The 19331-nt window shown below is 36.4% G+C and overlaps 1 protein-coding gene across 5 annotated transcripts in view; it reads right to left on the bottom strand.

The window, feature by feature from the left end:
• HIPK3 (homeodomain interacting protein kinase 3) overlaps nt 1–19331 on the bottom strand; it is a 72943-nt gene that overhangs the window by 5024 nt on the left and 48588 nt on the right. For all 5 annotated transcript variants that reach the window (XM_040559707.1, XM_040559706.1, XM_040559708.1 and 2 more), the window contains exons 3-15: nt 16555–16678; nt 12737–12856; nt 10793–10879; nt 9761–9945; nt 8837–8996; nt 8298–8421; nt 5341–5462; nt 5043–5167; nt 4781–4942; nt 3520–3816; nt 2437–2577; nt 1092–1327; nt 649–776 (exon numbers count right to left, since the gene is read on the bottom strand). In XM_040559707.1, coding sequence (XP_040415641.1) covers nt 649–776; nt 1092–1327; nt 2437–2577; nt 3520–3816; nt 4781–4942; nt 5043–5167; nt 5341–5462; nt 8298–8421; nt 8837–8996; nt 9761–9945; nt 10793–10879; nt 12737–12856; nt 16555–16678 — 2011 coding nt within the window. The remainder of the gene's footprint in view (nt 1–648; nt 777–1091; nt 1328–2436; nt 2578–3519; nt 3817–4780; nt 4943–5042; nt 5168–5340; nt 5463–8297; nt 8422–8836; nt 8997–9760; nt 9946–10792; nt 10880–12736; nt 12857–16554; nt 16679–19331) is intronic.

Genomic DNA, 19331 nt, shown 5'->3' with positions numbered 1-19331 from the left:
TCAAAATTAATTCATTAAAAAGGGGCTTAAACTTAACGTTGTGTGTCAACTTCAGTTCTCAGCCACAGTAGACACATTTACTACATTGCTAGGTAATGATAAAAGCAGCTTTTAAATCAGCCTTGGGCATCTTCCAATGTTGGACTTAACTAAAATCCCAGCTTCTTTCCCCTAGCTTTGCTACCTGTATGCAAGGGTAAGAAAGAGTTGAGTTTGCTGAGCTCTGTCTCTGGACACCCAAACTACAAGTATTTTCATGCACACTACTAACAGAACATGACCGAAAGACAGCTCCAGTTTCTAACTGTACACTATAAGCATTTTAGCATTTGGATGTTGGGAAAAAAAAACACACTAACATTTTTCGCTTTGTCTTGTGCTTGTAGTTGCAGGTGTTGCTTATTTTCTCAGTGTGATTTTTCTATCAGTTTTCAAAATAAAGTCAGCTGCTTTAAGAAAATGACCAAAGATACTTATGACTTGCCCCAAACGTTGAAATCCATGTCAAGGTTTGGACATCTCTGAACTGCAGCTGTGCTGTTGAAAATATGCAGTTGCCATTTACACCAATTGAAACTGTAAGCATTCAGCATGTTTGGAACCTCAAGACAGAAAAAATACTACTTTGATATAAGCAAGTACAAATACCTGACTGAAGTTTATATGTTGCTGATTGAATGCCGATGCCAGTTTTTGCTGACGGCTTCCCACAGCAGAAGACTGGTTTATTCTTCCCAGGACAGACCGACCCTTTTTCAGTGGCTGACACGTAGCATCTTCCAAGATATAAATGAACAATGTTACGCTTTTGTTGCCTTTATTCTCTTCCAGCAATTCAAAGACAAAATTTCATTTGCTTCAGCATACAGGGGGAAATAATAAAATAACACACTAATCGAAGTCCACAATTTAAAAAATTTAAATTTTAATTTTAAATTTAAATTTAAAACTCCACAATTTAGAAGTGTTTATTACAGATTAAGATACATGAGTAAATCAAAATCCACATGTGTACAGCTATTGAATAAATTATTCAAATTCCTACTTTTATCTACTGGTATAGAAAGGAAACAAAACCTCAACTAACTTACCTGCATTCACCATCTGTTCATCAAGATGTAATCTGTTTTCAAGACTCATTGATGGTACCACTACTGTGCAAACAGTTGATTTGGTTTCAGGATTAACTGATGCTCTTGCTTCCTTATTTTTATTGGTATTAGCTACAAAGCCATCTTCAACAAACGGGCTGTCATGTCCTGAAGAGTCTGAAGTCGGGGAGCCATCTACTGTATCACATCCACTTTCCTGTTCATCATCTGACATACTACCAAAAAATAAATGTATGACATGAAACCAAATATATTTTCATAATGCAGACACGTTTTATTAAAATGCCACATCAAATTTATGGAAGTAAAACAACTCAAAAGTGGATAAAATATTACATTTTACTTATGCAAGCACAGGCATTCAAGGGGGCAGTTGATATTCAAACTCTCCCTATTCACAAATTAAAAGCTAGGGAAAGGATAGAAATCACTTCTACATAAAAAACTTAGATGTGTAACTTTCACCCACTTTTTTGGTTATTTTTTTTTTAATTTTGTACTTATAATCCACCTGAAATTTAGATTTTCAGTCCAAGTAAAAGGTTGAAGACATTTTACTCCAGAAGAAATGAAATTACGGTCTCTGTATACTTACTACACTAGCAAAAGAGAAGACACTGAAAAAACACATAGTGAAATCATTTCCTTTCAAAATCAGCCACGTCCTGGAGTTTGCAGAAAGCCTTCTCTTGGGGCTTATAGGTTCACTATTGATAATGAAAGTTTGGGAAACTTCCTGCACAATAGCAGGTAAGCCTCTGTCATCTACAAATCTATCGCTAGGAGCTTAACTAGACCTTACCTACTGAAAAAGTAGGTCTCTTTGAAGCTTCTCTGGAAAACATCACATGTGCATAACTTCATATGTATACATATTATATGTTCACATAAGTGAAGCTTATGTTTGGTAAAAGAAAAAGGACAGTGTCATTAAAGATTACAATACAAGATACACAATGGGAGAAGAAGAGACTGCAAAAATTAAAGATGCTGATAACTTCAGATCTGTCACATCCTACTTAGGCTTAGTTAATTTTGCAAACTTAAAAGATTCTCATTCTCAAGGAAGCTGTAAGCAACATGTTTGAGTTTTCTGAGTAACCAGCATTCTTCCAGTATTCTGAAAACTGCCAGTAAGGCAAGAAGGGTCTGTTAAAAAGGATGAGTCTGTGCTGTGCAACTGTAAGCCAATAAAGCAATTTGTAACCACGTAATTTAGCCTCACCAGAGGGCAACATAACAAAACCTTTGCTTTTTGTTTTTGTTTAAATAAACTGAGTCTACCAGGTTCTTTCTTTTTGCTGAAAAGCGCACAACTTTTTACCTGTTTGATCTCTTGCAAGGAGATGGACTGGACTGTCCTGAGGAGCTAGTACTCAGAGTGCTATCAGGACTGCTTAGAGAACATACACGGTCAATATTCAGAGTGTTCTGGCAGGCTTCGCAGTCAAGGCTACCTTTACACCTACCACACAGAAAAGAAAGTGAGCAAATATGCACTCTCTCACTCGTTCTTTCTGTACACCACTGACTTAGAAATAGTTATGGAATAAAAAGAGGTCAGATATTAGAAAAGGTCCCCTAAATAATGTAAACAAATATTTAATTCCTTCTGTTTTTGTTTTGTTGTTTTGTTTTTTAAAAGAAAAAATTCCAAAACAGATTTTAAACCATTTCAGAGTTCTTTTGGAAATTCCAGACAAAACATGTGTTGCTGGAAACCTACCAAGGAATTTTATTACTGAATAGTTACTAAAAAAGTAGATACAGTTTTTACTACAAATAAAGTTCAGAGCCTTAAAACAATTGACAAAGTTTAGATTTAAAATGAAGGTTCCTCCAGTTCAGAATTGGTAACAAGTGAAAATAAATTCAAACATTAGACTGTTCAGCCTTTATTTAAAACAATACGGTTCTGTGAGAGCTTTGTGAAAAAATCCTTTGTGAGACCATGCTCAGCATTTGTGTTTGTACCCAAGTGCACACCTCTTCACACTGCCTTTTTTTTTTTTTTTTTACTCACATATATATAATGTTATCTACTAGACGCTGCTGCTAGAACACTGATGATACAAAGCCAGAAGATTAATCTTCAACACAGAAATAAGGCATAACAGTATTAAGGAAAACAAGTATGCTGAATTCAGAAACATTCTATTCTGAACAAGTCTGTTACAAAAGAAGAGTAAACTGTTTCCTTTGTAAATGCCTAACTTTCATAGATTAATGAAGAAGAATTAGCATTTTTCACTTTTAAATAGCATACTACTGCAGAGTTAACATTGTAGTGAAATATGATCAGTAGTGCATTGTCTTAAAAAAAAGATCAGATTCATTAAGCACAGAAGCTGTGTTAAGGCAGATATATTTAACTAGAACCTTAATAAAAATAAACATCAATTCTTACTCTCTCAGTGAATGTGTTCTTCCTAAGTCGTCATCATCAGTGTCACTGCTGATGGTGATCACACTGACTGCTGGGCTGGGGGAACCTGCAATGAAGATAGCCTGGCGCTGTTTGTTTGAAAGAGATGAATCAGGGTCCAGCCTGACCGACGCTTCACAACAGTTACTTTCCTGTCCTTCTGAGTTATGATTGTCCTGTGCTTCTATACAGCTTATTCTCTTCACAGCCTTCAGGTTAATTATCTTTGGAGATATAAAGGCTGAATTTTGGATATTGGTATTTTGTAATGCATTGCTCCTGTGAAGAAAACACACCAATTGATGTTTTGTGAATCTTTGCCAGCAGATCTTAAAGCTGTACTTTCAAAAAAAAAAAAAAGTAGGCTAAAATACCAATTTTATAAATTAATAAAAAGAAAAACAGTGATAAATAGTTAGCATTTATGATTTTAGACATTAATGAAAATTCAGAAACATGCTAATAAGAAGCTAATCACAACATCCAGAATAAGATCTAAGACTGAATTTTGCAACAAAACTGAATACAATATATTGAAACCCCATTATTTTTACAAAGGAAAAAAGTTAAAGTCCCACTTGGGTGAAAAACAAAACCAAAAACCTGGCCAGATTTCCTGAAAAGATTCTCCATTGAATCTCACTGAAAACAAAAGCTGATAGCCTCTGGATGAAATCCTTCCCTACCACAGGTCTTCTGTAATCACCTTTTGTAACACTTTTTTGTTGTTGTTGTTATTAAATGTCCCATACCTTTGCAAATTCTTTGTATGGCAGTGAGATATTAATTTGTTCAGCAAGCAGCTGAAGTATTTTTATTTTTTGCTACCAGCAAAAGAAAGACTGCTCTTACGACGATTAAGGCATACTGCAACCTTCATAGTATCTCTTTATTTTTAGTTCTCTAAACCTGATATTTCCTCATGCATATAAACTTAGGAATATCTCATTAGAGCTACCTCAGTATATTCTTACACCTTCCCAAAGGCAATAAAGACAACTTTGCTCTTATGACAGGCTCAGATTTACCAACAGGAACTAGAACCTCTTGCTACTGCATTTTTTTTTTCCCATCTAGTCTGTATTACCAAAAATATTGAATAATCAGGGCAGAAAGAACACATTTTCCCAAAAGGCACTCTCCCCCCCCCACCCCAACACGCCACTTCCGCAGGATATTCCCCTGCCCACTGAACAGCAGTTTCAGACATACTATCTTTGAATGTTAGAAATATTCAACCAACCTGTTCTGACACAGTTTATTTCTCTTGGTAGCTGCAGGCTGAGGCCAGACAACATGTGCAATGCCCACACTAATTGGCTGAGGGGCAGACAAGGTTATCTGATGTGTTAAAAGAGGCTGTGGCATCATTGAATTATAATGGGTGCCCTGGGTAATCATCTTCCTGAGGAAAAATAAAGGAAAATTTAAACCATTTCCATTGCATCCATAGATCTTGTTAAACCAAAGCCAACAAAGTATTGCACAAAAATACGTGGACTTACCCCCAGTCTCCAAGCCTTTGTGGGCCAGCCACAGGATCAGAAGCTAGAGATGTTGCAGGGGCTGTCACTGGTGCTACTTGCTGCCATGCAGGAACCAGTATTTGCTGGGTATGATTTGACCATGTCTGTTGTGAAGCAGAGAAGACCTCATGACACAGGGAATGACTGAATTTATATTAGCTGATTGTAGTTCAACACAATACAGAAAGGAACTCTGCGGGGCATTATCAAAGCAATTTTCATTAAAATGTTTGCTAATAGTAAAACAAATAACATTTTTATTTTAAAGTAAGCTCACCTGAGAAAGGATTCCTGCTCGAATCTGTAGTGGTTGAATTGCATGGGCCTGGGTCACCAGTGGAACTGCATTATCCACCCTCAGGGAGAAACTTGTGGGTTTACTATGGTTTGTTGGAATTCCTATCAGGAAGAAAAACACATACATAAGCTTTAAGCAACGTATCAGCCTTGCGTAACTTCAGAGCAAAGTGCAAACATAAAGGATAATTTTACATTTCACTATTTTGCCTTGATGTGTCTATGATCTAATTCCATAATTTACACTTTTCAAGCCAAATAAATATCAATATAACTCTTAAAAGATTTTTGTACCAGTACTTATCTGCACAGATATTTGATGCTGTAATTTCCAAAAAGAACTGCCAATAGTTACTATTTGAAAACAGACTACTAGAAAGTGGAATGACTTTGGCAGAAGGTTTTGCAGAGCGAAGCATTTTACTCTTCATCACAAATTACATAAAAAGTATTTGCAAAGCAGCAGACAAAAGCAAAAATGAATTCCAAAGCTTCTCACCGCTGACTTCTGCATTTCTCATACACACCATTTCCAACTAGCCAAAAAACATTCCTCCTAGCTCTTACATTACGCAAAGCCACATGTATGATACCCCTGTTTGTTACCATCTCTTTTGTGGGAAACAACATAAAATTTTCTGTGTATGCCATCAGATATTTTCAGTAGAGTCCATAATCCTGTCAAACCCTCCTTGTATCAAAACAATGCAAGCTGTAGTACTGTTATCACAAGAGCATAAAAGTAAAAAGATGCATCTCATGCTGTACATAGATTTTTCACTATTGTCACAGGAAACTCACAGACAGAAATATAGCAATGCTACAACTAACAAGTTTAAGATAACTTGTTAAACTAAAACGAAAGACTTCTTTTAAACAGATATTGCAACAAAACAGCTACGACTAAAGAAAACATTGGCTAGAAGAATACACTAATTTAATATTCTAATGCCACTTTGCATCTTGTGGCTGTTTGGAGGTAACTACTAAAGAAAACTAAACTAAAGATTAAATATGTTTTGTGATCTTTAAAATACAGGATGAAGGAAAATCTTCAACTAATATAATACCATCATGTTATAAAACAACACGAAGTAATCACCATGCAGTTAAAAGCTTTGAATTTTGGAATGTTGTTGATTAATTTTTTCAACGCAGACACCTAGAACAGCAACATCTTAACTCTGCCAGGAGTAGCAAGACTTAGCACCCGAGATACTTGATAGAGCAGCCAAACAGAGAAAACTTGAAGCGGTGCCAGGTACCATTAATATCCCTTTCCCATACCAGCAACTCAGCTTGTCACCTATGTGATGAAGCCAATATATTCTTTTCATTCAAGCTGTAGTAGAACTTCAATTCGGACATATATCATCATACTAAGAATAGAGTATATAGATCACAGAGAAAGTATTTGTCCATACTGTTTCCTTTTCTATAATCACTTTATTCATCCCAATATAATCAAAACAGTAGGGTTTTTAAATTATGGAATACGCCATTGTGCAAAGCATATACCAACATATAGGGAATGATTTAGCTGTATTAAGTATGCTCAGAAGAAAGTCTGTATGAAGCTATGCATTTAGCTCATGTAACCTCTGACACCCTGCACAGTGAATACTCAAAGCTTTCAAAAGTTTCTGGAATCCAAGGTAGAAGCAGCCGCCACAAATAACATTGAAGTCTCCTGTATCTGTTTTTACCTGAAAAGATAAAGACTTCCTGGGCTATAAGTTCAGGGAGAAAGTAAGGAGAAGTTTGAAAATCATTCTAAGAAAAACCTACTTGCAATAAACTATCATTTCAAGGTCTGATCTCTACAACAAAGTTCAACATTACCAAGATAGATAAATTGCATCTTTGGAGATGGAAGACTAAAATCAAGCTAAGTTAATAACAACAACTACCTTTCCCTCTCCATAAATGACTGTCACTAGGTTAAGAAAGGCTGTTTTTCATCAGCTCCTCTCTGATCAGTCCTTTATAAACAACAACACAGTTTTTCTTAATGTGTTCTAAGAAATTTTTAAAGATTCTTCAAACAGTAAGACCCGTGTTTGCATGATGCAAATGCATTTGTTTGGGGAAAAAGAGGTCACCAGCTTTACCATGCATCTTTCCAGAGATGCATATCCTTATCTGGTCATATTCTATAACTTTGGAAATGCTTTTCTGCTGGCATTTCCACCTCACGGTTTTCCAAATGTTTCTGATAATTAAGCCTTCAACTAATTATGTGTTTCAATAAATAGAAAATTGTATACTTAAATCAAATCTTATCCCCGTTAATAAGGGGAGTTCTGCCAAGCTGCCCTTTCCTCCTCGCAGCACAATGCAATCAAAACTCGCAAAGATTTAGTTAGATGTTTTTCAACCCTCAGAAAGTTGCAACAGATCTATCTAGTTGTCCTGGTTTATCTTAACCATAGGACAGCAAATGTGAGTACTGCTTACATAGGACAGCCGCATCCTTAAATGAAACCCTGAGTTTCTACATGGTTTATTAAACATTCGCTTGCACGTCCAATTAACAACAACAAAAATCCAGATAGATTTATCACAAGAAATGTTCTATTTTCTTATCCTTATCCCTACAGTATTCTAAGAATGTAGTTGCAGAAAAAACAATAGTACTCTCCTCATCTTTCTCACTTCTTCTCAAATTTTATTTTAGAATACCCTTCTTTCTTGCTGTAGAATCCACACTGCATCTCTCTGTTTTATCCAAGATATAAGCATATGTGTGCATATACATATATGTACGTGTGCGCACAGAGAGAGCTCAATTTATCTGGTTCTGACTCTTACACTTCTTTTTAATGACAGAACTGTTTTAATAAATAGTTTATGTGGATATCATGGAAAACTCAAATACAACTAACAAGAGACAACAATGCTTGTATTTCAGGAACTATTGATTACGGTTAAACATACCTTGAATAGTCGGAGGACATATAATCAACGCCTGCTGGAACACATCACTGCAACCAAACTGAGCAGTTCCTGCCTGCAGTGGTATCCCTTGGTGCAAAACTGAATGGGCAGATGCAGTTAATGCCTAAGGGAACAGATTCAACACAGACAACATTATAATTGTGACGATGTCCCCCTGGCTAATATAATAAACAGCTAAAATAATTTATAAAAATGAGTTTCAAATACGTTTCACAGGAAGCAATCCCGTTCTGCCACGGGAGGGCACTATAATACAGCAGTGCTTTACTACTATGCCTTTTTTTACTTTACTATTAGGACGATTCCAGGTTGTCACTTGATTTTGAAACATACTGAAGTTCAGGGGGGTTGTTTTGGGGGGTGGGGAGGTGTTTTTGCTGTTGTTGTTTTAAATGAACACTAAGAAAAAAATGAAAGTATAAGAGAGCATTTTGTCACTTATCAGATATACATTTTTCAGTTATGAAAATAATTAGAGAAACACCATTAACTGAGTTTTTAATACAAAAATGTTTTACCTGGCTTCTTACTGGGCCAATTTTGGTGAAGTTTGCAGTCAGATTAGCTGCACTGCCTGAGGCAACTGGTCTCATAAGTGATGTTTTATTGCGGTTGCTTAAGTCATACAAATTTGATCTGCATTTGCAAACATCCATGATGTGAAAACAGGACTTTACTCTATTAAAAGCAGAAAATAGTAAGTTGCCTTAATTAGAATTATATGCAACTTAAATGTATAAAACAAGTATATGAAACAAGAAAAAAAGTTCAAAGCCCACAATTCTCAGTTTCATGGAACGACATCATTAACAGAAGTAGAAAAAGAAATGAGTGTGAATGTCATGCCCTTTTAATTCATATTTATTAAGAATAAATACATTTAAAAAAACCTGCTATTTCCTGCTCCTTGCATCTAACATCATTTTCCAACAACTGGGTACAAGCAAGGAAGATATTAAGCTAAATAGATGGAAAGCTCTTTCCTTGCCTGAAACGCTTGCACTTCAGGAAATCCACACCAAAAGATCTAGGCCTAGGACCGCAAGAACTTTCAATATATTCCATATTAACCAAGGCACAAAAGAAAGTATCTGAGATGTTCATTTCAAGAACAAGTGCCTATCCTAGCTCTCATACCTGACAGGAGTTAAGGTTCTTCATACCTCTAAGAATCAGACCCAAATTTCCGCAGTGCTGGAATTTTATAACCTAAGCATATAAATGATCATTTAAAAATCTGTTGTTATAAGTGTTACTTTTCAGAAAAACACACATCTATTCAATTTTTTTGACCTAGTAGATCTATCTAATATTGCAAGCACTTGAAAGAATTCTCTAAGATGTTACAGAAATGACTAAATAATTTTTTTCTTTGACAGCAGACAAAACAACAGTATTACACATATGAACAAGAGAGATTTAAAACAGGTTTTGTTACATACTGGTTGCTATGAGGAAAATCAAGGAGGTGCTTCATGGTAACAAAAGAATGGTTCAGGGTCTCAGCTGGAGTGATTCTTAAATCAGCATCAATCAGCAACATTTTCTTCAACAGACTGACAAACTCCCTCCTATCTGCTTTCTCTGCCAACAGGTCACTTCCTTCCAAATCCATCACCATGTTCACCTACCATTGAACAAAACAGTCAGGTAGAAGACATGCATATTAGTTTGCCTCCTCCCATTACCGCTTTCTGCTTTAAAATACTAAAATTCAATGAGTGTACTGTGTTGGACAAGGTGAATTAGCTAGATTATCCAAATAGGGATGGCTTGGAATTAGTGAAACTTTTCTACTTCCACTACACATATTATTCCCCTTGTACTCTCCCCAGCAAAAAGACAAAACAGGAAGATTTCAGTCTGGGATCTGAAACTTAGAAGTTAGATTTGGGATGGAGATCTTTATATGGTCTAATTTAAAACTACAGAGATAATCTTCAAAAATTATTTCAAACATGTATTAATGACAATCTTGAAAAAAAGATTTTAACTTTTCAGGATATTAAAGAGGATGAGAAATTTCCTTTTGTTATTGACCAGAGAGGTATAAAGCTCAAGAAAAGCGAGGAAACTTTTCAACAAAAAAAAAAAAACAAAAAGGAAAAGACGACTTATACTGAAAATTACATTGCTGATATAGCAGCAACCCCATAAGTTGTTCCTTTATCCAGAATGGCAGATGTGATAAAAGAGAAAATACACATTACATATAAAAATTAAAAGGTTCCACACACACACAAGAACAAGTGCCATTGCTTAACACACACATGACAAAGGAACATCTTTATAAAGATGGACTGACACAGCTGGACATTTCCTCGGTGCAACATATGCAAATAAGAATGGTTAGGATCAATACAAAATACATGATCATCTAAAAGACTTTTTTCTTCAAAACTACTAAAATATTTGAAAAATCATTATTCATTCTCATCAGTCCTTTTGCAAAGGAAGAAGGTTTTAATACTCACATGCACTATATCGTCCAAACTGTTGAAAATATACTTCCTGGCCTCTTTAGACTTCATACCTGTCTCTGCCTCATGCTCTTCCAAAGTCTCAAAAAAAGAAAAGGAAAGCTGAGTTTAGAAGCTGGCAATAAAGGACACTTCCAGCTAATTTTAAATATTTATTGGCCTAATAAGCCTGTTTAAAAGGAAAAAAAAAAAAGTGTGTATTTGACTTCTTTGTATGTTTTTTTTCTACTTTCATTTTCTAAATTGAAATACAAAACTACTAAATTTCACATATGAACTACCCCAATACTGGATCACAACAGATGGTTTGTAAATCATAGAGGAAGTATTAAAAACTTAATCAAAAACTTGGTTAATGAAACTCTACTGAGTGCTTATATATATATATATATATATATATATATATTATTTTATATATACATAGGTATAGAATACAAGTAACAGGAAAGTTGTGATATTTATTTCCTTAAACTCAGACCTTTAATTCCAAACAGCAGCAACATCACTAAAAAAATCAGATAGCCTTGGTTCAATTTCTATGTGCTTTGTCTTTTGTTATTTTTATACTTTTTATCACTTGCACAACAGGTAGCATAAGTACTTTAAATACTGAAGTATGAAACATGCAGTTAAATCCTAAAGAACTAATTTCATCAGTTATCAGTGATTTATGAGATGAAATATCCTTTTCTGTTAGAATTTTCCTCCTTCGATACAGACCAGTAGATAGGTTTTGTTTTAAGAGCCCATGTTGCAGGACATAAGTTAGGACTGCATGGAAAATTTTTTAGCATACAAATTACAGAAAAGTTTCTGAAATAACTTTTGAGAAAAACTGTGAGTAATGACCAGTGGTCCATACCAAAACTTCTTTCTTTCCCCAAAACATCATTTAGCCTGATGGGAGAATTTTAACTTCTGAAAGTGAACAAGTCCTAAAACTGAGGAGGGCTGCTCGCAGAAAGGACTCGTTCAGATTCCCCGATAGAGGAAAGCTAGACGTACCTTTGCCATGTAATGATCAAGTGCATGGGAAAAAAAAAAAAAAAACAACACAGGAAAGTGGTATAATCACAGCCATGTAATCAGAGACTCCTTTTACCAGCTGACCCCAGCAGTATTCCTCCACATTGGAAGCCAACCTCGGCTACTCAGCCCGATACATGCTGCGGATTTACCAAGCTGCTGTGGGAAGTTATGCAATCTGCGCTTTCAGCTTGTCAGCTGTTTGTTACTTCAGAGGTCTTATGTCAACAGTAACTGCTTCATTACTCTGCCAGTCCTCTGTAAATTCCGTGAAACAGTAACATGAAGCAATTTTATTTACCAAAAAGAATCTTTGCCTAGGAAGTTATAACTGTTTATGGCCACTGTGCAGTAATGTTCCTTAAACAGAAGCAAGATGGACAGGTCACAAAAACATGTATTTTTGTCTACTTTCATTCTACTGTAGTTTTCAGCCAAAGGCTGTTTCAGTATGACATCTGAAGTGAATCAAACTGTTTCTTAGTCTCCTTTCTCCTAGGACTTCTGGTCCCCAAACCTGTTCTGAAGAAGATTTAAGAGTGGCTTGGGCCGGAGAGACAAATTCTTCAAAGAGAAGTGGAAATCTGTGCCCAAGCAAGAGTCATTTCATGCCTCATGAGATACAAGGCTTACTTTGAATCCCATGCTGCAACCAGGCACGCGTGCACTTGCCTCCCAGCCTCCAGCAGCCTGGGAGTTGCACAAAATGTGCCCCCAGTTAAGAAACAGAGGCACAAATTCAGAGTGCTGGTTTTCAGGAACAGGGTGGGGAACGGAAAAAACAGAAAGGATACAGAGTGGGGACAGATAAACAAAAAAATCACAGGAGAAGTGGGAGGGAGCTAACGGTATTGTAGTAAATCTTGGCCTCTTTCGTTTCTCTGCTGTTTGCTGCTATATTACACTGATTACCTTTAATCTCCAACTAGAATATGGTGCATCAGTTTCTCTACAGAAAAATCTTGCAGTTTTCGTCCCCATACTTAACAGCTGCTCTCCTGGCAAACCTTGAGTCTGAGAAATATAACGAATCTGAGGAAGAAAAAAGAAACATGGCGAATAATTTAGCTCTTGTTTTCAAAATCTGATCCACACAAGGTAAAAAAATATTTCATTAAAAAAAATAACAAAATGAACCTACAGTTCATCAATTACATCTTACACAGGAGGAAAACCTAACACTGAATGCTTGATAGTGCTCTCTCACTCTCTTAGAGGGAGCTATACATAAACAAACCTCTAAACTGACCTATATAAGCAAGCTTTTCAAGTTCAGTCACAGAAAAAAGGACCTGGGGGAATGGCTGTCATTACCTCCTCAACCCACTCAAATCCTAACTATAATGCATTAATTCTACATAGGAAAATTAGCACAAGAGCTTTGCTTGCGTACAGAAGTTGAATGATTTTTTTGGCGTATTCTCATTATACAACTCTATGAAATCTTTTACATGTGCTGTTTTCATTGTATTATTGCCTTTTACACATCTAACACGTGCATTTCAAGCAAATGTTCCACATAGAAAGGGAGTGCACTCCAACCTCTTAGTCTCAGAAATTTACTATTGAGTTCAATAGGAAAGGACTGGCTTTGTCTGAAATAGATGCTTTTGTCCATCGAAATGCTTATCATGCATTTATTTTGGAAGAGAATTGGGCACAGTCGCACGCCACGTGCCTGCACAGTGTGGGGCTACCCCTGGAGAACATGTAGTGTCTGGAAAATAGCAGAAGGGAAGAAAAAGAAAACACAAGGACAGGGCATTGAAATACCCTGAACCAGAAACCAGGAGAGCAGATGAGTTCAATGGAAAACAAAGGATTTGGGAGCCAGGAACATCTGAGAGGAAGAAAACTGACGGGAAATAGAAAGGAAAGGTATGCACGAGGCTTCTGCTGAAAAATAAACAGACCAAAATAGGCAAGAACTGAAGGCAATGCTGCCAACTTTTGATATTTAGTATCCTCCTTAATTCTCTATATCAGGGAATAAAGAGAAACCCAGTCTGACCATAAATGTTTCTAGATCATGTAGTTGTTACCTAAGCCCACTATAAAGTCTTAGAAATTAGGAGGGAAAAAAACCTAAGACCATTATAAGGTCTAAGAAATTAGGAGGAAAAAGACTGTATTAGTTCAAAAATTTAACATTTAACCACCTGGGCCTCTTTTAATAAGTATTAAAGCTCAGAAGACATGGCTATTTCCCACTAAGAAGTGCAGCTGTTACTAGACAGAATCTAAATAAAGATAACAACTCTGAGTTTACTTTCAAGGACTGGCTTCTTGGTTGTCATATACCAGGAGGACAGGGAGAATTCAGCATAATGCACTTGCCCATCCATTAACTAGGTGACATACACCACACAGCGTGAGGAAGGGAATTTCCTTGAAAGCCATCTCCTGCAGTTGCTGTACTTGCATACACTGAGTAAAACACTACAACAAATTTCTCTGAAGCCAATTTTGCAGCCCTGCCTAAACACGATGACAAGCCTGCCTAAAGCAAGGCAATCACTGGCGGTGCAGAAGAGGTGAGAGCTCCTCCTCCAACCAAGATCCTCTGGTGTGAGGACCACGCAAGTTGATAGACAAGTTCTCAAATGATGCTTCTAGCAACCTCGAATGATATGTTTGTCTTTAGCTAAATGCCTTTTAAACTCAGTATTCATTTGGGAAGCAGGCAGCGAAATGTTACATGCATCAAGATTTACCCGCCGTCCACGTAGTTCTTGCTGTGAAATACAGCACCCTGGAAGGTGGCTGCCCTTGGTGACCATGCTATTTACTCACACTGTATGGTGGCACCTGGAGGTCAAGCCACATTTCCCCTGGGCCTCCAACTGTGAGAGGCAAGTGACACAAACACACTGTTGTAACGACTGTCCTGCCTAAAACTGAGAAAAACAGGACTAACAAGCGCTCTGCTCACCGTACTAAACTGCCTTTCGTTTGTCTGTGTTTCGTAGACAACAAGATGGCTGCAGTGCAAGGGGGAAAAGAAGATGCTTTTTTGTCTTCTTTTTTTTGAACTAAAATTCCCTACTATTCTAAAAAGACTCCTAGTGATGATATTGAGCTTTATGCTTTTACTGCTCTCTGTGCAAGAGTCAGAGGCTCTCAGCTACGGACACCGGCTGGCACATATTAGTTAACAGTCTATGCTGGTGCCATCATGAAGAATCGTGAGTTAATTTAAGGAAAGAATTAGGACACGGGCAGAATTTTCCACCATTCAAATCCCAATTTCATCCTAAGTGACCAGTGGTGTGGTCCACAGCCACATTATACATCCAGGAGAAACATCTGCCTGTATCTGGCATCACGATCGGAAGATCATGAACTAGGGTTACAGCTTCCTGCTTCCTCACCCACAGCAGCACCCTTTTCAACAGCTATTTACAGCAGTACAGGGGCAATAACAGAGGTAATTCTTGAAAAGGATCAAAATATTCAATTTCCAACATCCAGATCTTCTTCTGCAGTTTCTTTTAAAACTGCAAATAGGTTTGCCAAGCTCTTAGAAATTTTTAAGACAGTATTTCAAATTATTTCCAAAACAAGCGTCTTCACTTTTTCCTTAAAGAAAACAGTAAATTATACTGCTGATAGTTGTTTCCTCTTTCCTTCTCCATTTTAACAGCAATACACTGCATAAATGTCTTCTAAATACTGGTCAAAGTCAACCCATGTTCCACTCATAGCTCACTTCCTACCCAGGAAGCATTGAACTTTGTGTAAATGAGGGAAACAGAAAAATGAAATGTTACCAAAAGCAACACAAAAATCAATATATTCCCTTACAGTTATTTTAACAAAAGTATTTTTGGAAAGGTAAGTCTGGTCTGGAAGCACAGGGAGCCAAAAGCCCACAATATGAAGACCAGGATCAGAAAAACTTAACATTTTGGAGGAACTGCTCCTAAACTGAATGTTAAATCAAACATGTAGAAGTTAATAAATAATAAGCCAGTGCCATTACAATCTGGATTTTCAGTAGCCTTCTTCACTTTCAAAGTTCAAAAATTGATTGCAAAATCAGAGTTCTTGTTATGTTCTTTCCAAATTTCCACGTTATGCTAGAAAATAAGACCTCTCTAAATATTTTAAATGGTAATTGTTCTACAGCTTTCATTAAAAACATTTTTTTTTTTTTTAAGTCAGTTCACTAACGCCAAAGGTGTCAGTAGCTGAAAACACCAACATTGTAAAGGCACAGCTTCAACACCTTCAAGGTTTACCATTGCATATATACAGCATTCTTACAACAGTTGATTCTAGTTCCTCATGAAGTATAGTCTTTTAAATCTTTGAGCTATGTTGGATGGATTTCCAAGAAAGCATCACAAAGAGTTCAGAAGACAACTAGTTCTGATGTCTGAACAGGTATTCCAGAACCAACCCCATTTATAGCAATTGAAAGAAAGATTATAATGCAATAACGGTGGCCACAAACTTCAGTTTCCATCAGAAAAAGCAACATCTATTCTGCAAGATACAGGGGAAAAAATGAAAATCAAATCAGAAAAGCAGCATAATATACAGTTCAGTCTAGAAACAGGAATTGTATTTCTAGGACAGTCATTAGGACTAGATTAAAAGCATTGAACAGACTTGAAGAAATACTACTTAATAGGAGATGTTATTAACATTTGAAATTCTGGGTCTAAGGATGTGAAATTCTTAAGTTGCATAAAATATGCATATGCTTGGGAAAGTTTTTCTACTACCTGGTCATATTCCAGTGCTCCTGGGTACAGTGGCCATCCAAGAAACAGCTCTGCAATCACACACCCTAACGACCACATGTCTATGGCTTCACAAAACGGCAATCCCAGTATGATCTCTGGTGCTCTGCAAATCAAACATGGTTACTGAATGTTTTCCTTAGGGAAAAATAATAATTCAATAATCCAACATGACAAAAACATCTATTATTTGAAAATATAGACTAATCACTTCATTAAAATCATAGCATCAAAGAATGCATTTTTCTTTATCTAGGTAATCTGTAGTAAGATTTTTATAGCTTCAAGGTGTTTTCTTCCTACCAATATCAGTTTTCTATATACATTAAAATAACCACTATGCCTGTAAAACAGAATGCAACTGATTCAACATTTTTGCCTTTTCTCCAGCATGTCCTGAACAATTCATCTGATCAGTGCTGTATGCCTGTAACTACACTCTAAACACAATATACTGATTTATCTCAAAAAACAGAAAATTTTTTATCTGAAAATACACTTGCACACTTTCAAATTGGACAGTATGCTGAAAGCTGTTTAAAATACCAATTTAATTACATAACTGTAAATCTTTTATGCACTCAGATTTATACAGATTGATCAATTTTTAAATCACTTAAATGAAGCGAAAGCACTTGCTAAATAGACCAGGTTTTATTTTTCCCACGTAATTCAAATTTGTTTTATTTACACAACACCATTTGAATTTATTTCTGTACTCAACAACTTGAAAAATTGGTATTGACACAGCTGTTAAGGTGTTGGTGCTTTTTTTTTTTTAACATTTCTGTTCACACCTGAAAAAAATTAAAGTATTCCATAGAAATCAGCATTTCTGTTCACACTGAACAAAACTGAAGTATTCCATAGAAATCAGCTGTAATTATATTTGCTCTTTTTAAGCTTTCCCCCCAGTCCCTTCAAACTATAATGTGATTTTATTTTAAAATACAGAATCTATTGTTAGCTTAGCATGCGATAGAACAGTATCAAGGTGATTAAACCAACACAATAATTCATGTTACAACTGGGCAGAACAGTAGCATTCAACTGACCACATCAATTGTTGCTGAGAAAAATCATAATTGCTCACCTGTGTAAAAGCTTAAAAAATTTATACTTCAGCACATGTCGCTGTATCATTTTAACATTCCAAAAATAAAATGAACCTCTGAACAGACTAAATTCCCATATATCTCATTTATCTTCTTTGGCATTTACCTTTAACAAAGTATTATTTAATTCACAGAAATTTAATATATAGGGAAGAGATTTCTATTTTCATGCCATATTGGAACAAATTCCTATTTCATACTACACTGAGACAGAACTATTTTGGATAGTAACCCAAGAACTAAAGTATTTTCTTCACTTTCGACATACCTATTACCTAAATGAGGTGATGGCTGGTGCTAGGAGTACCTTCTACGTACCTATGAGCTCTGACTCCAGACCCGCATGTGCTACAGTTTAAATCTGCCAAACGTGGCTCCAAGGAAAGATATTCACCACCATGGGAAAGGCTCCTTAAATTCTGCTTCATCTTTGACCAGCAAAAACCCCCTATCTTCTGCTACAGGAAAAGTCTGAGACTTTCCACCAATAAGGAAGTTCACAGGACAGGATATTCTGTTAAATATTTATGCACTTTCCACTCATGCCAATGCTTCATTTCTCACTCTAGTCACAAACTGGTTTGGATGCAACCATATGAAGGATAAATCTTGTCACTAGCAGGGAAACTAGAGAGGCTCAGTTTTCTACTGTGTTCAAAGATTTGATTACATTAAACTTCTAGAGATCAAACATATGTGGTTTTGCAATGCAGGATCATGACACTGCAGTAAGTATTAGCTAGTTTTGTTATCTGAGAAATAAATTTAATATATCTACATGCCGCAAGACTGGAAATAGCAGTAAGAAATGTCTGCTTTCAACGCTGGGATGGATGCCTCCCTGTGCACTGTTGTTATAGATCTCTGTGAAATATGCTTCCTTTTGTTGTATTATGTTACAGCTCTAAATAGTTAATGAATATACACAGAGCCTATGGATATAGCAGCTCTAACAAATGCTTGTGCTAAAATAAGCTCTTTAGAAACCTCTTCTATTTACTCAACAGTTAATATATGCACTGTATAAAAATAGCCACCGTCAGTCAGTCTGTCTCTCGTCTCTTTTGAGGGATAGGATTGCAAATAAAAGAAGGCTAAGGGTAGATACGGTGACAAAAAACAGAAAGCTGTTACTGCATTTCAACACATAACCATCTGAAAGTTTTTCGTGGGTACCAAGTAGTTCTGCGATACCAACAGAAGTGCGAACATGTCTGAGGAGCGGGGAGGAAAGAGCCGGGGCCCTCGCTGCTCTGAGACCAACGTGCTCCCAGACAGGGCTGCTGAGCACCCCGCTGCAGCTCAGAGAGCAAAAATAATCATCACAGGAGCTTCAGGTGAAGATCACGAAGAGCTGTTATGCCACACACAATTAGAGTTTGCTGTTTCTCAGGTTCAGCTCCTATCACGGCCTAGTGCTGACCCTTAAATAGTGCAACTGTCTCACACGTGATGGAGTCACGGGAGGGCTTTTACTGGTTTTGATTATGTTTAGATGGGTTTTAACCAGCTCAACTACTTTTAAAAAAAGTTTGTTAGTCATCCTTGAAAGCCTTTTTGGTTTTTTTGATTAATTTTTTTCCAGTTATGCTCTGTTTGGACAATTGAGGAAACTGTTCGAGAAGCGGTACCATTCTTCCATTT

This window comes from Cygnus olor, chromosome 5 (genome assembly GCF_009769625.2).
Source record: "Cygnus olor isolate bCygOlo1 chromosome 5, bCygOlo1.pri.v2, whole genome shotgun sequence".
NCBI classification, from domain to species: Eukaryota; Metazoa; Chordata; class Aves; order Anseriformes; family Anatidae; genus Cygnus; species Cygnus olor.
Note: the sequence above shows the minus strand (reverse complement) of the source record. Positions and strands in the feature narration are given on the sequence as shown.